Source organism: Synchiropus splendidus, chromosome 10 (genome assembly GCF_027744825.2).
Source record: "Synchiropus splendidus isolate RoL2022-P1 chromosome 10, RoL_Sspl_1.0, whole genome shotgun sequence".
NCBI classification, from domain to species: domain Eukaryota; kingdom Metazoa; phylum Chordata; class Actinopteri; order Syngnathiformes; family Callionymidae; genus Synchiropus; species Synchiropus splendidus.
In genome coordinates, this window is record NC_071343.1 from 16,519,768 (window position 1) to 16,538,102 (window position 18,335).

The 18,335-nt window shown below is 45.1% G+C and overlaps 1 protein-coding gene across 3 annotated transcripts; it reads left to right on the plus strand.

Moving 5' to 3' along the window:
- The first annotated feature begins 2,854 nt into the window (after positions 1-2,854).
- LOC128766406 (NLR family CARD domain-containing protein 3-like) lies at positions 2,855-12,200 on the plus strand. Of its 3 annotated transcripts, none has more exons than XM_053878018.1 (13): positions 2,855-2,903; positions 4,006-4,134; positions 4,562-4,604; positions 4,678-4,818; positions 4,914-5,027; positions 5,458-5,536; positions 5,667-5,886; positions 6,045-7,839; positions 7,920-8,096; positions 9,318-9,494; positions 9,593-9,766; positions 10,104-10,150; positions 10,770-12,200. In XM_053878018.1, the coding sequence occupies exons 2-13, from the start codon at positions 4,095-4,097 to the stop codon at positions 11,306-11,308; spliced, it is 3,546 nt and encodes a 1,181-aa protein (XP_053733993.1). In that variant the 5' UTR covers positions 2,855-2,903; positions 4,006-4,094; the 3' UTR covers positions 11,309-12,200. The 3 variants fall into 3 exon arrangements, with proteins under 3 accessions (XP_053733993.1, XP_053733994.1, XP_053733995.1); XM_053878019.1 differs by having other exon boundaries at positions 2,884-2,903; positions 4,521-4,604; XM_053878020.1 differs by lacking the exon at positions 2,855-2,903 and having other exon boundaries at positions 4,014-4,134; positions 4,570-4,604.
- Positions 12,201-18,335: the final 6,135 nt, after the last annotated feature.

The window sequence follows — 18,335 nt, forward strand, 5'->3', positions numbered from 1 at the left end:
TTTAACAAAAAAGAAGTTTTCCTCGACAAAGAAACATGTCTGCTTGACATAAAAAAAACCATGTACTTCAGTAGAACTGACGTCATCACTGTACAGTACTTCAATACATTTTGGAGTCATGCAGAGCTTCGAACGACAGACGAATTTCATATTGCTCTTTGAGGTTGTGGCATCAAGAATGTCGATGGTTGTTCATGATTTGGCACATTTCAGGAAATGGGTTTCAGTTACTTAATAACACTAGTAACAATATTTCACCAGGGTCCTGGGCTTCAGCCAAAGCCCCTACTGTGTTTAGCAATCCATCCATGATTCAATATCACACGACACGTTTGTCACTGAACAACTAGACATCAACATTGCTGACTGACATTAGTGGCAGGAGAATCAGCATGGACATGAAAGAAAGTGCAAAGAATAGAGGTAGAAAGGACTCAGTTTCCATTCCATACGCATCAATAGACACAGAGTTAAGAAAGAGAAACTGCTGTTCCACAGGCTTGTTTTGTGCTCGCTGTGTGTGCGTCAGCCTGTAAACACTGCTGTTGGAGTTCAGCTGCTCTAGATTGTCACCTGTGCATCGCAGGAGCAGGGAAAGTGAGTTGCTTTACAAATCAGTGCAATGTTGGATTCGATGAGATTAGATGGCCTTTTTGATTCATTCGAAACATGAATTCAATATACACAATAATACACAATTCAGTCGTAAAAAAACAATATCAGATATTAGTTCACAATGTTGTCTCCTGCAGGCAGTGAATAGAACTTGTTTGGAGAAGAATTTAAAACCTTTTTCAGCCATGTATTAAAACAGACTGTATTTTTGTTGCCCACTAGATGGCGAGCTCTGATAATTGATAACACCTGACTGAATTAAATTGAATTTAATACTTTCAAATTTCGCTCGCGTCTTCAAAGAATAAAAACCATGGAGTATAAAATACAGTTTATAAGCACGAATAACTCGTAAATATTTAGATACTGGCACTCAGCTATTTTGACATGTTATTGGCAGAAACATATTGCTGAAAACGTATCTCTTCAAAAATATCTCCAGAGAAGGGCAATTTGGCAAAAATACATCATGAGTATTTATCCTTAAATAACTTTCAATTTTATCACAATCTCACGTAAGTTTCTGAGACGAACTTGTAAGTTTCTGGTCAGTGTTAGTCCTAAAGGAAAAAGAAAAATCTGACAAATTAGGTTAAAGAACTCTCTTATTCTCTTCACATTTTAAAGTCCATTTGTTTGATTCTGCATTGAGTTTTTCTTTTTTAACTTTTTTACCCAGGGAGCAAACTTTGATCATTTGCGAGTGTCAATAAAGTTTTGAAGTGAGAAAATCATCTCTGGAAAAATGAGCTGAGACTGGCTCCTTTCCCACGGTACATCTGACTCTCAGGACACAGCGGGTGAAAAACACTGATCTATACAGAAGCATTCATGTACACAATATTTTAATCTCATGGGGTTTGATATCAATATGAACAATGATCATGTACCACACATAATAATTTAAAAATAAATACTGAATGAACAGGAGAGATAAAAATGTAAACATCGATCAAACCTCTGATGTTTAGTTCAGAGCTTGTAATGATTCAGTCATTATTAATCATAATTGAAATATTAAATCCATCCACGAAGCGCCCACCAGATCATACATGATGAATCTCTTCTCAGCACTCACAACAAGTCAGTGACAGTCACACCTCACCACACTCCCATAATCCTTTGCACCATCGGGCGTCCGGATCACTACAACATTATTCTGTTTGGAACGAGGGAATTACATATTCACATGGCTTTGATTTCAGTTTTTATACTTGCATTTCCTCGCACTAAACGTGGAAAGGCATCATGATTCATAAAGATCGACAAAGCTTAAGTGGAAGGACGAGAACAGACGGAGGTGCTGATCCGTCTCTGGTGTGTGTCGTAACTTGCTTCAACTCGATCTGTGTTTCTGTTGACTATTGAGTGGAGAGTTTAGCCCAGTGACAGGTGTTACATGGCTTCCTGGCCGGAGAGCCTCGATCGAAGTCTCAGGCGGAGGCCAGCGCCTCGAAGTGGTTCAACCAATAGTGAAAGCCTCAGGGCAGAGCACATATGACACAGAACTGCTCCAAAGCCATCTGAGCTGACATCCACTGACCGTGTGATGGGCTTGTTGCTGTTTCAGAGTCGCAGCGTCAGTGACCAGTGTTTTCAGCTTGTTACAGATGATCGAGTTCCAAACGCTTGTGATTCTTTATTCAGCACATTGTTGTGTATCACACGCAGTCGTTCTACTGAGGAGCCCTCATCCATCCACAGGTGACCTGCAGGTGCCTGTCATGGATGAACATTCCTTTTGAGCATGTGATGAAGAAAAGCACAAAATGATAAAAACTAGGGTGAATATGGTGACGCACATGCCGCTTAGAGGGGTGGGAAAAAGGAGAGTAAAGTGACTGGTGGAATTGGCAGGAAAGTTATGGCTCGCAGAACTTGTGGGGGAACTCGCTGGAAATGTCATTAACATCGCCATCTCCTGCAGGGGTTGATGATAGTGAGGAAGGTCGAGCTGTTCCTCCTGTCTCCCTCCATGTTCAACAAACCCCATCAAAGACATGAACTGGATTTGAAGCCACTGAGAGAAAGCAAAGAACAAACAAAAAAAAGTCACACATGACAGACTAAAATGAAGATTTCACGGTAAAGAATGACCAATATTAATGAGTTATGAAATGATTTCCTGCTGAGACAATCGTTGTAAAAAGCAGCTATGATCCACTGAACAGAAGTGAAAGTACTTGAAACATTTAAAGTATTTAGGTGTGGCCAGCGAAGACAGCTTCCTCTTTAGAAAGTTCAGTCTTTGACATATGCTGTTTCTGACAGGTGAGCGAAGAGCTCAGGTGAGTTCACACATGGATGCTTGATTTGTTCTGCGCTCGTGTTTATAGAGGCTTCATTGTCTGACAGAGACGCTGCTGAGGTTGTTGAATTCTCCCCAGATTTAAAACTACATTATCTAGTTTGATAAAATTTCGGGAAATATTTGTTTTATGTCAATGACTGATGCATTTGCGCAGCTCTCAACCATACAGAATAATGGCGCAGGAATTTATTTGTCGGGACTTTATTTGGTTTTGTTGTCCCTCTGCTTCATCCAGTCAGCAGGATCAGCAGGTTTCACCAGTCGAGGAAAAGCTTGTTGACGTGACGGGCCAAATGAGGCGCAGCTTGGAGGCTTGTGTCGAGCCGAAGTGGGCATGTAAAGAAGTGCAGTGAGATTGGGAGGAGCTCATGAAGATATCAGCTGTCAGTTATTACAGTCAAGTATTCAGGACACTATGGCGCTGAAATGTTATTGTTCAGTGAAGACTGATGCAGGATCGTGCTCTCTCTCTCTCTCAGTATCACTGCTGGTTGAGTGGATAGAGTTCATTGTTGTGATCCACAAAAACTTGTTGCCAGTTTTAAGCTCCACCCAATTCCCTGTCTGAGGAGCATGAAAGGCCTCCATATTAAAATAGTCAGGTGGATGGAGGCAGCTGAGGTGGTCTCAGCGATGCAAACCTAGAAATGTGAAAATAAGAGTTTTTAAACTTGAAAAGACTCTGTGAGTGAGAGCTGATGTCAGTGTTCAATGAACAACATTTCAGCACCATGGTACCATGAGCCTTGAGTATTTCATTGACTCCATTGTTGGCTGTGATTTATAAAGTCAGTTACGTACGGAACACTTCCGTTTAAAGTGTTCCGTTTTTGGTCGTTCTGATCGGAGCATTGCGCATGAGCAGCATCAGGTCATGATGGAGGAAACAGCAGGAACAGAGCAGGTGTTGGACCACAGAGTGTCTGTAGGAGTCACATGATCAGCAGCGTCTCACTGAAACCCACCTGCTCTGGTTGATGACAGACCTGGAGAAGCTCCATCACAGAGACCAGGCAACACACACACAGTTTTGAAGGTGAACGACAAACACAAATAACACCTCTGTTCATCTTCTACAGGACACACCCCCTCGCTCACTGGGCGAGATCCCTCCATCAGAGTGAGGATCAGAAGGAGCTGAGCTCAGCTGGAAGCTTCACCTGCAAACATGGACACAAGTCTTCAGAGCAGAGGAGAGACGCTCACAGGTCAGTGACTTTCTAACTCGACAGAATGTAGCACAGATGGTAGACAGGTCAGCTTGTGATTGTGAGGTTGCTGGTTTGATCCCAGCATCCTGACATGTTTGCGTCGCAGCCTACTGCCGTCAGTGTGTGAATGGCTGACTCAGCAAAAAGCACTTGGGTTGCTGGATGGGGATAGAAAGCGCTGTGTAAGGTTGAGCTGAGACTGAGGTCAGTGAGGTCACAGAGAAGAACCAGTGGCTCTGATGAGCAGCAGCTTCTTCCATCCACCAACAGACCATGCTGACCTCCATGTGGCATGTTGACATCACATGTGATGGACTCTTCTGTCCACGTCTTCTTCCTTCTCTCATGACTTTGTTCTGCTGCTCTGAACCTGATGATTGAAGTTCTGTTGTTGACACGAACCACCCATGATGATGCTCTAAAGCCCCTCAGGGTGAGGACCATGGCAGCCAGACCAGAGCTCAGAGGTGAGAAGATCAGTTCTCCTGTCAGAGCTCTAAATACATGTAACCATTTTCACACTGCAACTTCTGTGTTCAGAACAAAGCCACTCACATCAGAAGCTGCTGGACGAGGACACGGACCTGGACCTGCTCCCAGCTGTGTGTCTCTGAAGAGTGACAGGTCTATGGGAGGAAGAATGAACTTCAGAGGAGGACAGGACCATCAGAGCAGAAGCAGGTGACAGACGGGGCAGGAGCACCACTGAGAGGACCTCTAGTGGTCAGACGGTTAATCAGAGATTGAATTGTTTATCGGAGTTGTGTCTCCATCAGGATTAATCAGGAGAAACCAGAAGAGTCTGAACTCAGCTGTGTGTCTCTGAAGAGTGACGCATCGAAGATTCTTGATGTCAATTTGAAAGGAAGACAAGAGCCTTTGGGAGAAAGGTGAGGGTTTCTGTTCCTCTCCACTCATGTGATTGTTGGGTCTGATTAAAGGTCTCTGAGGCTCCTTCTGCTTGGACTGAAGATCAGATGAGACTTTATTCTTCCCACTATCTTCCACAATCTGGAAATGCTGGTTGTTATGGCAGGATCTGGTGTTTATTCAACTGGAGTCAAAAGTGCTGCTCCACGACGAGGAAACTGCACATTCAAGAGAAGAAGCAGTGAACTGAACTGATGAAACATGAACTCATGACTGAAGTGTGTGACAAAGTTCACGTCTGTTTCATCTGGTTTCCATGAATCTGGAGCTAGATTGTTCTGTTTCAGCTGAGCTGCACCTGGAAGAGTCACAGTCTGAGTCTTGACCTTCATCAGATCATCAGTGTCCTTGTGAAAGTAGAGCTGATTTACTGCCTGATGTTCTTCACAGAGAGGATCAGCAGGTCTCAGATGTTCTCAGTCTCCAGTGTGTCCAGCAGCATCAGACAGATCTGGACTCCACACTTCAGGTGTGTTCAAGTGTTAGCTCCTCCTGCTAACTACAACAGATGCTAACTCACCAGTCAGGATTCTGGTCACCTCTGAAGGTCAGCAGGTTTTCTCTCTGTCACATGATCAGGTCACATGTTTGTGTTTCAGCTGCTTGAGGAGACTGTCATGACCCTGGTGAAGAAGGAAGTGAGGAGAGTCCAAAGGTTCCTCAGTGCAGATGATCCCAAATACCAGGATGATGAGGAAGAGGTGAAGGTGACGTGTGATGAGGAGCAGATGAGGAGCAGCAGAGAAGCTTTCCTGGACTTCATCATGAACCTCCTGAGGAGCATGGAGGAGGAGGAGCTTGCTAGTCGTGTGTGGAGCAGTAAGAGGATTTGAACCTTCAACCTGCTGAATGTGAATCCTTCAGTCTAAAAGTCCATTTGAGCTGAAATATCTGGAGCTGATGGGAAGAATAATCTCGAGCTTGATCAGCTTCGCCTTCCAGAATCCTTTGATCATGTGACTTCTCTCTTCACTCAGGAAGTCGTGGTGGAGCGTGTGCAGGACGACTGAAGAGGAGCCTGCAGAAGAAGTTCCACAGTGTGTTTGAGGGGGTGGCTAAAGCAGGAAACTCCGCCCCTCTGAATCAGATCTACACAGAGCTCTACATCACTGAGGGGGGCACAGACCAGGTCAACCAGGAGCACGAGGTCCGACAGATCGAAGCAGCAACCAGGAACCAGACCAGAGCAGAAACTACCATCAGACAAGAAGACCTCTTTAAAGCCTCACCTGAGAGAGAGGGACCAATCAGGAGCCTGCTGACGAAGGGCGTGGCTGGCATTGGGAAGACCCTCCTGACACAGAAGCTGACTCTGGACTGGGCTGAAGACAAAGCCCACCAGAACTTCCAGCTCATGTTTCCTTTCACCTTCAGAGAGCTGAACCTGCTGAAAGACAAGAAGTTGAGTTTGGTGGAACTTGTTCATCGCTTCTTTCCTGAAACCAAAGAATCAGGACTCGGCAGCTTTGAAGGAGTCCAGGTTCTGTTCATCTTGGACGGTCTGGACGAGTGTCGACTCCCTCTGGACTTCAACAGTCGGGTCCTGACAGAAGCTACAGAGTCCACCTCAGTAGACGTCCTGCTGACCAACATCATCAGGGGGAAGCTGCTTCCCTCAGCTCACCTCTGGATAACCACCCGACCTGCAGCAGCCAGTCAGATCCCTCCTGAGTGTGTGGACATGGTGACAGAGGTCAGAGGGTTCACGGACCTCCAGAAGGAGCAGTACTTCAGGAAGAGGTTCAGAGATGAGGAGCAGACCACCATCATCTCTCACATCAGGAGCTCACGAAGCCTCTACATCATGTGTCACATCCCCATCTTCTGCTGGATCACTGCCACAGTTCTGGAGGACATGTTGAAGAGCAGAGAGACCAGAGAGCTGCCCAAGACCCTGACTGAGATGTACATCCACTTCCTGGTGGTTCAGGCCAAAGTCAAGAAGATCAAGTACCATGGAGGAGCTGGGATAGACACAGTTTGGGATCCTGAGAGCAGGAAGATGATTGAGTCTCTGGGAAAACTGGCTTTTGAGCAGCTGCAGAGAGGAAACTTGATCTTCTATGAATCAGACCTCACAGAGTGTGGCATCGACATCACAGCTGCTGCAGTTTACTCAGGAGTCTTCACACAGATCTTCAGAGAGGAGAGAGGACTGTACCAGGACAAGGTCTTCTGCTTCATCCACCTGAGTCTTCAGGAATTTCTGGCTGCTGTTCATGTCCACCTGAAGTTCTTCAAATCTGGAGTCAATCTGCTTGATTCACAACAAACATCTGTACTGACAAGACTCTTTAGAAACAAACGTCTTCCAGGACAGTTCTACCAGATAGCAATAAATGAAGCTGTAGAAAGTCCAAATGGACATCTGGACTTGTTCCTGCGCTTCCTTCTGGGTCTTTCTCTGCAGAGCAGCCAGAGTCTCCTTCCAGGTCTGTGGACACAGATAGGAAGTAACTCCTGGACCCATCAGGACACAGCAGAGCTCATCAAGAAGAAGATCAGTCAGAAAGTGTCTCCAGAGAGAATCATCAATCTGTTCCACTGTCTGAGTGAAGTGAAGGACACTTCTCTGGTGGAGCAGGTCCAACAGCAGCTGAGATCAGGACGTATCTCCACAGAGCAACTGTCTCCTGCTCAGTGGTCCACCCTGGCCTTCATCTTACTGTCCTCAGAGGAAGATCTGGAGGTGTTTGACCTGATGAAATACTCTGCTTCAGAGGAGGTTCTTGAGAGGCTGCTGCCTGTGGTCCAAGCTTCAAAGGAAGTTCTGTGAGTGGATCAAACACTGAAACATCTCTGATGATGTGAACTGAACATGAACATTTGATTTCCTTGTTCTTTTTATTCAGACTGAGAGACTGTCAGCTGTCAGAGAGAAGTGGTTCCCTTCTGTCCTCAGTCCTCAGCTCTCCGTCCTCTCGTCTGACACAACTGGACCTGAGCTACAACTATGACCTGGAGGATGCAGGAGTGGAGCTGCTGTCTGCTGGACTGAAAAGTCCACACTGTCACCTGGAGACTCTCAGGTCAGAACACATCATTTGTCCTGCTTCAGAGCTGAAATGTGAAAGTCAGAGGTGGAGACTCCAGCTTCAGAGAGTCACAGTTTTCCAATCAGTTTGCTCTTCAATGCAGCAGCTGATTCTCAGTGGCATCAGTCTCCAGCAGGTTCCTCCTGCAGTCATGTGACTGTGAGTTCCTGAGGAGAGGCTTGTTCTCCCTCATTCACACAGAGGTTTGCTGGTCCTGCTTCATGAAACCAAAACACCAGAGTTGCTGCTCAATTCCGGGAAAACCAACTCAGGCTTTTCATTGAACCACCATTCTGAAACATGCCCCGGGATCGTCCCACTATTCTGAACAGGACTTCACTGTGGGGGCGTTGAAGTACAGGACAGAATGAGTCCAAAACAGAAGAAAAGTCACTGAGTTTTCAACCACAGAAGATGGTCCCCAGGCACATTCACTTATGGTGGCCTGGGATTGTCTAGAATGCTGCTTCGTTTCCATGGTAATTTGCGGCGCCGACATTTCTGTTGTTCCAACAACATATTTGACTGATTTAAATAGGCCAATAGTGCGTTTGATGAGCTGAAACTTCAGCTGTGATATCTGGCGGTGCTGTATTCATGTAGGAGAGAGCTCTCTGCATTTAGCCACTCACACAGCTGCATCTGAACTCAGAGTACACGTCTGACAGCGGGACAGATGTGAGGCTCGGTCTCATCAAACAAACTCTGCATCAGTTTGGGTGACAAACAGAGCAGGACAGACGCGTATGTTACGCACTCAGGGGTTCACTAAGGCGTTATCTGTGAATAAAGTTCACCTTCACAAAGACGAAGAACAAGTTCTCTATGCAGGCCACGCTCTGTTCAGCCGCTCAAGTCACATCACAGAATGATGAGCGCCCGAAAAACAGACAAAAGTTCGAACATATTTCCTTGTTCACAGTTGATCTGTGATGTCACTTCCTGTTGGAGCAGCTGGATAAATATAAAGTCTCCCCTTTATCAACAACACCCCCAATATTTTGTTCCTCTTTCATCTGCTTTGTGTTTTTGTCTTCATGTTTAATCAAGTTGATCCTGACTGATATATACTGCTTCTAATATTCCAACTCTAATGTGATGATGATCTTCTGAGTGGAAAGAGTTCAGTGTGTCCTCCAATAAAGAGTTTAAAGTCTGGTCCAAATAGAGGATTGAAAAAGTCTCACTTGTTGATGACACTCGTCTCTTTCACAGCCTGAGCTGCTGTGAACTGTCAGAGAGAAGTGGTTCCCTTCTGTCCTCAGTCCTCAGCTCTCCGTCCTCTCGTCTGACACAACTGGACCTGAGCTACAACTATGACCTGAAGGATCCAGGAGTGAAGCTGCTGTCTGCTGGACTGAAGAGTCCATACTGTCCCCTGGAGACTCTCAGGTCAGAACACATCATCTCCTCTCTTCAGTTCTGCTCCACAACTGGAAGGTTCTTCTGCTCTCATGATTCTCGAAAACACTCTTCCTCCTTCACCACAGTCTGTCAGGGTGTGGGATCTCAGAGAGAGGCTGTGCTTCTCTGGCCTCAGCTCTGACCTCTAACCCCTCCCATCTGAGAGAGCTGGACCTGAGCTTCAACCATCCAGGAGGACCAGGACTGGAGCTGCTGTCTGCTGGAGTGGAGAGTCCAGACTGGAGGCTGGAGACTCTCAGGTATGGACAGAGCAGCAGAACCGACTGACTGTGCTCCAAAGAGCTTCAGACTGAACATGTGATCCAGGAGCAGACAGAGAGGATGTGGGTGTGGGACGCTGTTCAGACTCTTCATCTGAACTGAGCACATGAATCCACAACGCATGACATGTTCTGCTAGACTTCGCTGGACACACCAAGGAGACAGTATAGACTGAGCAGCTGTTTAGAGATTCATCTTTGTTGTCACCAAAACAGTCATAAAAGAGCCGTCCACTTAGCAGCAGCAGATAATAGTCCTGAAACATCTGAAGTCACATGGATCTGCTCTCATCCTTCTGCCTCTTTCTTCCTCCAGGCTGGATCACTGTGGACCACAGAGGTTAACATCTGGACTGAAGAGATGTAAGTCTGTATCTCATTGCTTCAAGAGAACTCCTCGACTCTGTCAGCTTCTAGTGGAGCAGCTGTGAAGTTAGTGACGTCATGTGACCCTTGGATCTGCTGCTGGAACTTGTCTTCATCAAGTCCAGGTCACTGCCCAGAACACTGCTCACCAATATGGTGTCCAGCAGCAGCTAGTGAGGAGCCTCCGTGCAGATCTAGAAGCAGCACTGTGGACTTTCCTCATCATCACATACAGATTCCCTGCACTCTCTTCAGTCTTTCACTCCAAAGTCTCAAGAGCTCTGAACATCATCATGTTCCCAAAACTAGTCTGGTGTTAGCGACAGGCTAGCTTAGCTCCTGACCTCACATGGAGACACTTGTGTCTTTCACATGGGACATCAGCTGCTCCAGATTATTCTGGGATGTTCCAGTCCTCCTGGTTCTTCTCTTGATGCCTCCCCAGTGTCACATGACTGTTGACCCATCACAGTTTGAACCTGTGGGCTCATGATCTCCACTGTAGCTCATGTTGACCAACAGAGCAGCCTTCCCTGGCTTGCTGGGACAATGATTGTCTCTTGAAGAGAAGGTCTGTTCTTCCTCCATCATCACCACGTGTGTCTTCTTCTCTCAGACTTCCGTCCACTCTCACTGAACCCAGACACAGCTCACCAGCGCCTCCTACTGTCCAACAACAACCACATGGTGGAGCTAGTGACGGAGGATCAGGAGTATCTGGACCATCCCGACAGGTTTGAGCGGTGTCCTCAGGTGGTGAGCAGAGACGCTGTGACTGGTGTCTGTTACTGGGAGGTGGAGTGGAGAGGAAGAGTTTCTGTGGCCGTGACTCTCAGGAGAGACGGAGGGAAAGAAGATGAGTCTGAGTTTGGACAGAACCTTTATTCCTGGAGTCTGAGCTGCTCTGATGATGCTGGATATAAAGTCTGTCACAATAAGACAGAAACTGTCATCGAGAGCTCAGACGTCTCTCACAGAGTTGGAGTGTTGCTGAACGCACCTGCTGGATTTCTTCACTTCTACAGAGTCTCCTCTGGAGCCCGGCCTCGTCTCTGCTCCTTCTTCACCTCCACTGAACCTCTGTACCTGGGATTTGGACTCAGAGAGGCTCCTGGTTCTGGTTCCTCAGTGTGTGTGTGTGTGTGTGAGGCCTGAGTGTGTTCCTCCAACAAAATGTTGCTGGTTCAAATCATCTCCCCTGCTGACAGTGAGGAATGAAATCAAATTTCAAAAGAGTCTGAAAACATTTCCCTCCACTGCGATTGAACAGAAAATCTAGATTCTCCTCTGGATCTTTATCTTTTCCCACCAAGATTCCCCACTAAAGTGATGAGAATGGTAGCAGTGAGGAAGCGTGCAGCTGAGCTCCTCTCAGGAGGTCAGCAACTGTAACTAGAGAAATCATGAAAAATGACTCGCACTGTACCACAGAGGAGTCTCCACAGGTGATTTGAATTCCTCCCATTAGGTCACTGTTTCGGGTTGGAAAGTTTATGGCTGAAAATAGGTAAATAAAAGGATTGAAAAAAATATGTTGCATCAAAGGAAGAAGTTGTTGATGAAGACAGATTAAAGCATTTAAGTTATGTATTATATATTATTTGTAAATGCATTGCAGTCATTTAAAAAGCCTATAATAACTGCCGACTGTGAAAATAAAAACTGAAAATACACCGCAGTCACCTGGCAGAGGGTGAATCGAAAACGTCATTTATTGTACCTTTATAAATTTGCTTTTAGTCTGTGCGAGTTTTGCGTTTCTCCCATCTCAACATTTCCCATTGCCTCTTTTATAAAGCGCTTTCTTTCTCGCCATTCAACCGACTCTTCAGAAACACTATGGCGCCCTCTTGCGGCAGATCTCCTGAACTTTACGTGTCTGTGGTAGAGAATCATCATGAATTATTATTTAATTTACTTGTTAAATCTGACATCTGTGCTGTCACTTGCTCATTTTAGCTCGATTTCAATGTAGAAATCGATGTATTCATCGACAATACATTGTACACTGTTTAACACCAAAAATAAATCAAAATTAAAGATAATTGCGAATACAGAACCTCATTTCTTCACCTTGACCGAGGGTGGACGGGAGCCCGAGTGTGACATTTAAAGTGACCACTAGGCGTCAGTGTTTGTTTTGGTATTCGGATGTAGGTCTGCTAACAACAGCAGGTCCACAGGCCCTGGACGTGTCCAACACGCTTGATCATGAAGAAGAAGGGAGGACACTTGATTGTGTGATGCAGCAGTTTGAGGAGCATTTCTCCCCTGAGAAGAATGAAACACGTGGACAACATCAGCATCTTGATAGTTTCCTGACAGACCTGGGGCTCACAACGCAGTCATGTGACTTTGCAAACCTGAATGATCCCATGGAACGTGACCAAATTGTGTTTTGAGTTGACGACAGGAACATTAGAGAGAGAGGCGTTTACATGCAGTGGAGCCAACCCTAGATGCTGCTCTGCAAGTCTGTCATGTCAGTGAGCTGTCTCAGATGCCTGAATAGACATGAGGAATGATGCTGCTGCTATGATCTCGCCAAACCCAGAAAGACTCTTGCACTGAGGGATTACGATGGAAAAGAGGTCAAATGCAGAAGTGTCAAAAAAATGACTGAACTCAAAAGTATTGTAGTGTCTGCTGGTAGTAGACAAAAACAGCCGCTCCGCAGTTTCGTTTCTTCTTTTATTTCACTCAAACACTGTGTCGTGGTCTCCAGAAAACAGAAACAATTGCAACTCCTCTCTCTCCTCAACAACTCCCAAAAAACAGAACTCTCTCTGACCCCCAGCGCAGCACGCTCCACCCTCACTCACTTGTCACCATTGAACTCTTAAAGGAACAGTAGCATAAACCCAGAATCATAGTGTTGCGAGATCTCACAAACCTTTTTGTTGTTGTTGTTGTTGTTGTTGTCATGTCCCCTTAGGGCCTCCGTATATGATAGATTTCTAGACTTCTATAGATTATTTTTTCTTTGGGGCAGGAACAAACGATACTGATGCGATGTACTGATTTTGATTCAGTCAGAAATAAAATGATCCTGTGGTGCGACGGAGCATAGAGGCGAGTAACAGCAGCGAACCGGAGACGTGACACACTGAGACTTAATAAATATCTGCCTTGTAGTTAAAAAAAGCAAAAAAGTAAAATAACAATAAAATTAATGGGGCATTCCCGACATTTCATTATATAAATGACAATATATCACTTTGTTTTGTTTTTCATTCTTGTTGCTTTTTGTGTGTGTTTTCGCTCCAATGAGTTCGAGTGTGTCAAAGCAAAACATTGACTGTACATTCATATAACTGAGACTGTGCTAAACATTTTTTACCCCAGGCTGTCAAACAGAATTCTTCATCAATTCAAACATCTGAATTCCGTTCTAATACTGAATTCATCTGTGATGACATCACCTGGATGATTTTTATGACCGGCACCTTGCAGGTCACCTGTGTCTGGATCAGTGGTCCTCAGTAGAACAGCTGCGTGTGATACAGTGCTGAATAAAGAATCTTGATCGTGTCATGGTGCTATCAGCCAACGCCACTCTGGATAATAATGGCATCATGTCAGACTATAAGGACGTCTTTTTTGAAGGACCCGGACTATTCCCAGGAGAATGTACGATACACCTTGACCCACCTGAGGCACCAGTGGTTTATCCACCAAGAAGGAGACCCCATGCTCTCAGACGTCGTCTCAAGAAATGGAGGAAACCAGTGTCATCATCCAGGGTTTCCATCGCATATTAACTAGCCACGGTTTAAACCAAGTGGTAACGTTGACATAAACGGATAACAGAAAATGCACCATGGAGGTGGACGTGAACATGACGGTTTTCATGGAAAAATCCCAAAACAAACCTCATAATGACTGTAGTCCATTGCTTGCGGAACTCAAGTCGCACATTCTGGCCAGACATATGAAGAGACGGGCCGCGTGAGGACAGCTTGGAATGAGGGCAGATTTACTTGTCATGATTAAAACCCAGCGTTTCCAGTTCAGTCAACAACAAAACTCTGTTTCTTTATCTCTATTTATTGATCGTCCTGTCCCTGTTTGGTTGTTGGTGGGGGGCACAGTTTAAGACTGGCCAAAACCCACTTGTCAAAGAGTCTGGGTCAACGCACTCGTCGTTGGGGAGAAGCCGCGCAGGTAAACTCAGAATCTGCCGTCCACATGACCCTCAGCCAACACTGCCAAGCGAACTGACGTCCGCTCTGGATACTTACAGAAACATCAAAGTTGATGACATTCAACACACCATTTGGGCGTTATGACTTCTTCCACTTGGTATTATTTCAGCCCAAGATCAGTGTCAAAGAAAAATAGATGTGACACACCAGGGTCTGAATGGAGTGGTCGCAATAGTAGACCACATTCTCTTCTATGGTCAAACCAGAGAAGAGCACGATCAGGTGAGAGAGGCTGAACCTGAAAACTATGAGAAGCAGTGAGGTCAGATGATGATCAAACCAGACCCAACTAAGGTCTTAGCCATTAAGAAGAAGAAAGCGTGCAGAGCTAGAGACACTGCTGGGCAACCATCTCGCTGAGTTTGCACCAAGCCTCTCAGAGATCCACCACAGTTGCTGCAACAGTCAAATGGCTTCTTATGGGACAAGTATTGCCACCCTGACCTCGTGGTACCAACCTTTAGCCAATGTACGGCTTCACTGCAAGATTTATTCTGCTAGTGAGTCTGGTGGTGGATTCTCAGTGTGGCTCTGAACCCACATGTCCGTTGTTTGACATGTCTTACTCTTTGATTAGTATATCACTTGACATGTTCAAAAAATAGAAGAGAGGAACTTCAATTGTTGAGACCAGACCTGACCAAACAGTCCATAGCAGAAAGTAGTGGAACCCCAAAACACAACTTTGAATAGAACCATAGACTAGAACATTGACTGCAACACCGTCTCTGCATCTTACACTTTTCACAACTCTCTGACAGTATACTTGGCACCGTCAGCTAGCCGAGCATAAACCATGTCTCTAACTGACATACATTCGACGAAACTACTATATTATGAACATTACATTTTACCAAACACATTCCTCACTCTAATCCCTTATTTTGGGACACATGCAGGGTTTATGGTGGAGTGTTAACCCACCTGTTAGCGGAGAAAAAGAGGCGACAACTTTTAGCCAATGTACAGCTGCGCTACAAGATTGATTCTGGAGCCAGTGCCTCTGAGGACTGTTGGACTATGGACTACCTCACTAGCATCATAACACAACGCAACAATGAACGAAATAAAAATATGTGTATGCGGTGTCTGTTTGTATCTATGTATTCTATTAAACCTATTGTCTTTATTTATTCATTTATTTTGAACTTACTGTGTTTCAACCCTTTCCAGAAGCAGCACGATGATGCCTTTAAGGAAATGAGCCCAGTTCTTGCAGGCCGTGATGCTGACATGGATCTTACCTTACAGGTAGATGCTTCAAAGTATGGACTCATCAGTTGTGCAACAAAATGTCTCCCTGACAGCCAAATTCGCGACACACAGGTTGAGAAGGAAATGTACAGTTTGGTTTCAAAAGCTTCCATCAATATGCATATGGCCGACATGTCCACGTGGACTCGGACCACAAGCCCTTGGAGTCCATCATGAAGAAGCCGCTCCACCAAGGCTGCGAAGAATGATTCTGGCTGACACACTGTGAAGGAAGTTTCTGACACCACAGGACCCCTCCACCAGTGAGGGATTGGACATGCAAGTACACACAGTGTGCAGCAACAGCATCTCAGAAAAACCAAAGAGAAGAGCAGTCCACATGGCTCAGCAGAGACGGAGCATGAACACTTGGATGAGACACCTGATCCTGTCACACACCTGAAAATCACACGCCAACAGTGACTGAACAGAAGGTCGGGTCCAGAGGTGAAGCCACGATACTTGACCTGTGAATGAGAATAACATCTTCAATGTTGAGGAATATGGTCGATGAGATTCAGTTATTTTTGTTTATAGAACAAGTTATGAAGCTAAATGTTATTTTTGCTGGACAGTAAATTTGATTTAAATAGTGTCAAGAATTATGCACATTGTTATATATCGCTTTTGTTTTCTGGAGGGGGAAGTACAATTAATACATGATCACATCAATTGGATTATTTATTTATTTATTCTAATATGTCTATGTGTGGACAGGGGGTCCTGAGTGGAACGGCTGCTTGTGATACAGAACAATGTGCTGAATAAAGAGTCAGAAGAAGCAGTTGGAACTTGATCATGTCATTTATAAAAACCTGAAAACAACGCTCCGACTCTGAAACAACAACAAGCCCATCTTCTTGCCGGTCCTTACAATCACCAACTCTTCTTTTATTCGTCTCCATGTCATACCAATATACTAATAGAAACAAAACAAATACCGACTCCACCATAGACACAAAACGCTCATGAGCTCTGCCGCAAGAGGGCGCCATAGTGTTTCTGAAGAAGCAGTTGAGTGACATGTTTTCTTGCCATAGACATCACCAGAGTTCATGATTTGGTACAAGCGCAGCTCAAAAGGTTTGCAAGTAGCAGCAGGGGTCATCCGAACAAGCAAGCTGTACTGCTGGTCAGCAAAAAGAAACTTTCCAAAGATCTCCAAAAGAAAGTTGTTTGTTTTCCCGGCAAAAGGAAAGCACTGTAAATGTACAATGTAATGTACAAGAAAGGCAATACATTCAGTCGATGACAATGACAATAGAGAAGAATAAATAAAATAAAGAGAGTGACATGCCGGCAGCTACAGTTGGACTCATGTAAATGTTTCGGGAACAGGACAGGAACAACAGGCGTCAGGGCCGCGTAAGACAGGAAATGAAAGCGCATCCTGATCCATCACTCACAGATGGAAGAGTTCTCTTCACGGATGGCTGTTGCTGGAGACACATCTCCAGACCATTGCATGTAGGTGCAGCCGTCGTGGAAGCAGACAACCCCACGGATCCAAACTGACCTTGCCCTCTGATCTGGACAAGCGACGAGTTCAGTAAACCTTCCGCGCAAGCAGCCGAGCTGGACAACGTCAAGTGTATGAAGTTGAAGTCAGATCCCCCACATACCCGTCCCGAGGACGGGGTGGTGCTCATGGAGTAGACCATGACCAAAGTCAGAGAATGATACATTCCAAATGAATTTTCGAAGAACAAATGAGGATGATGTGCAGATGATGATGTTGTGTTTTAGTTGTGTAGCCCAGGGGCCTCCAGTATTTTTAGCACCACCTACTGGCTTAGTGACAAACAATATTTTTACAGACCAAGTCACAAATAACTAGTTTGTTGTAGCTTGTGAATACAGTCGAATTTTAGGGTGTAAAGGATACGATTGATATAAACATCAATTCATGTATTGATATTTCTCCAAAAACATTTTAATTGTTGAAGACAATGAATGGCTTGGTGCGATGGGGGGCCGAAATAACATTTTTGTTATTTGACAGATGGCTCCCCGAAACCCCTCACCACCACCACCACCACCCGACTGATAGCAACCCCCTGCTCCTGTGTGGGAAGCAAGGTCACAGAATATTCTTTGAAGAAGAAATGAGGATGATGTGCAGTTTGAAGCATTGTCGCTCGCTCTCATCCTCCCTGCACATGTTTATTTGTGTTTTCTGTTTTCATCCAAAAGATTAAAGATTAAAAATTATTTGTAAATGACTTTCATTGGTTTATTTGTGTTTGCTTTCCTTTGATCACCAATCTCCCACAAAGCTCCCCTCTGTCTCATTTCCCTCAGACACATGGCTCGAGCCCATGAAATGAACTCTTCAATATCTTCGCCAAGGTTTAACTGTATGTTGTGCAGAAGGATTGTGTGACTGTAGTCAGTGATAGCAATGTGTTTTTCAGTTCAGAGAGAATGTGAAAGAAAGACATTGTCCTCCACTTGTTTGACATGAACCTCAATCTACCTATTACATGGAAATGATATTGTCATGTGGCCAGTATCACTCAGTATCACTCATAGTTTCAAATCTGGCTCCTCTTGCACTTGAGGTCGCCTGCTGAGACTTTCAATCAAGGCCTCCTAATATGGTATTAACAAAGAAAACATCTGGCTCAGAGAACAGTATAAAAACTCTCAGTCCACTGAGCTCGGATTTGATGTGTGTTTCAAAAGCTGTGCCCCCAGATCTGCTCTGTCTCCAATACTTTCAA

What these genes read in the sequence shown, in the direction of transcription:
- LOC128766406 (XM_053878018.1), top strand. Translation starts at nt 4,095, where the DNA reads ATGGACACAAGTCTTCAGAGCAGAGGAGAGACGCTCACAG. An exon ending in CAGAGGAGAGACGCTCACAG is followed by an intron (nt 4,135 to 4,561) that starts GTCAGTGACTTT and finishes GATGCTCTAAAG; the next exon opens with CCCCTCAGGGTGAGGACCAT. An exon ending in GACCATCAGAGCAGAAGCAG is followed by an intron (nt 4,819 to 4,913) that starts GTGACAGACGGG and finishes TGTCTCCATCAG; the next exon opens with GATTAATCAGGAGAAACCAG.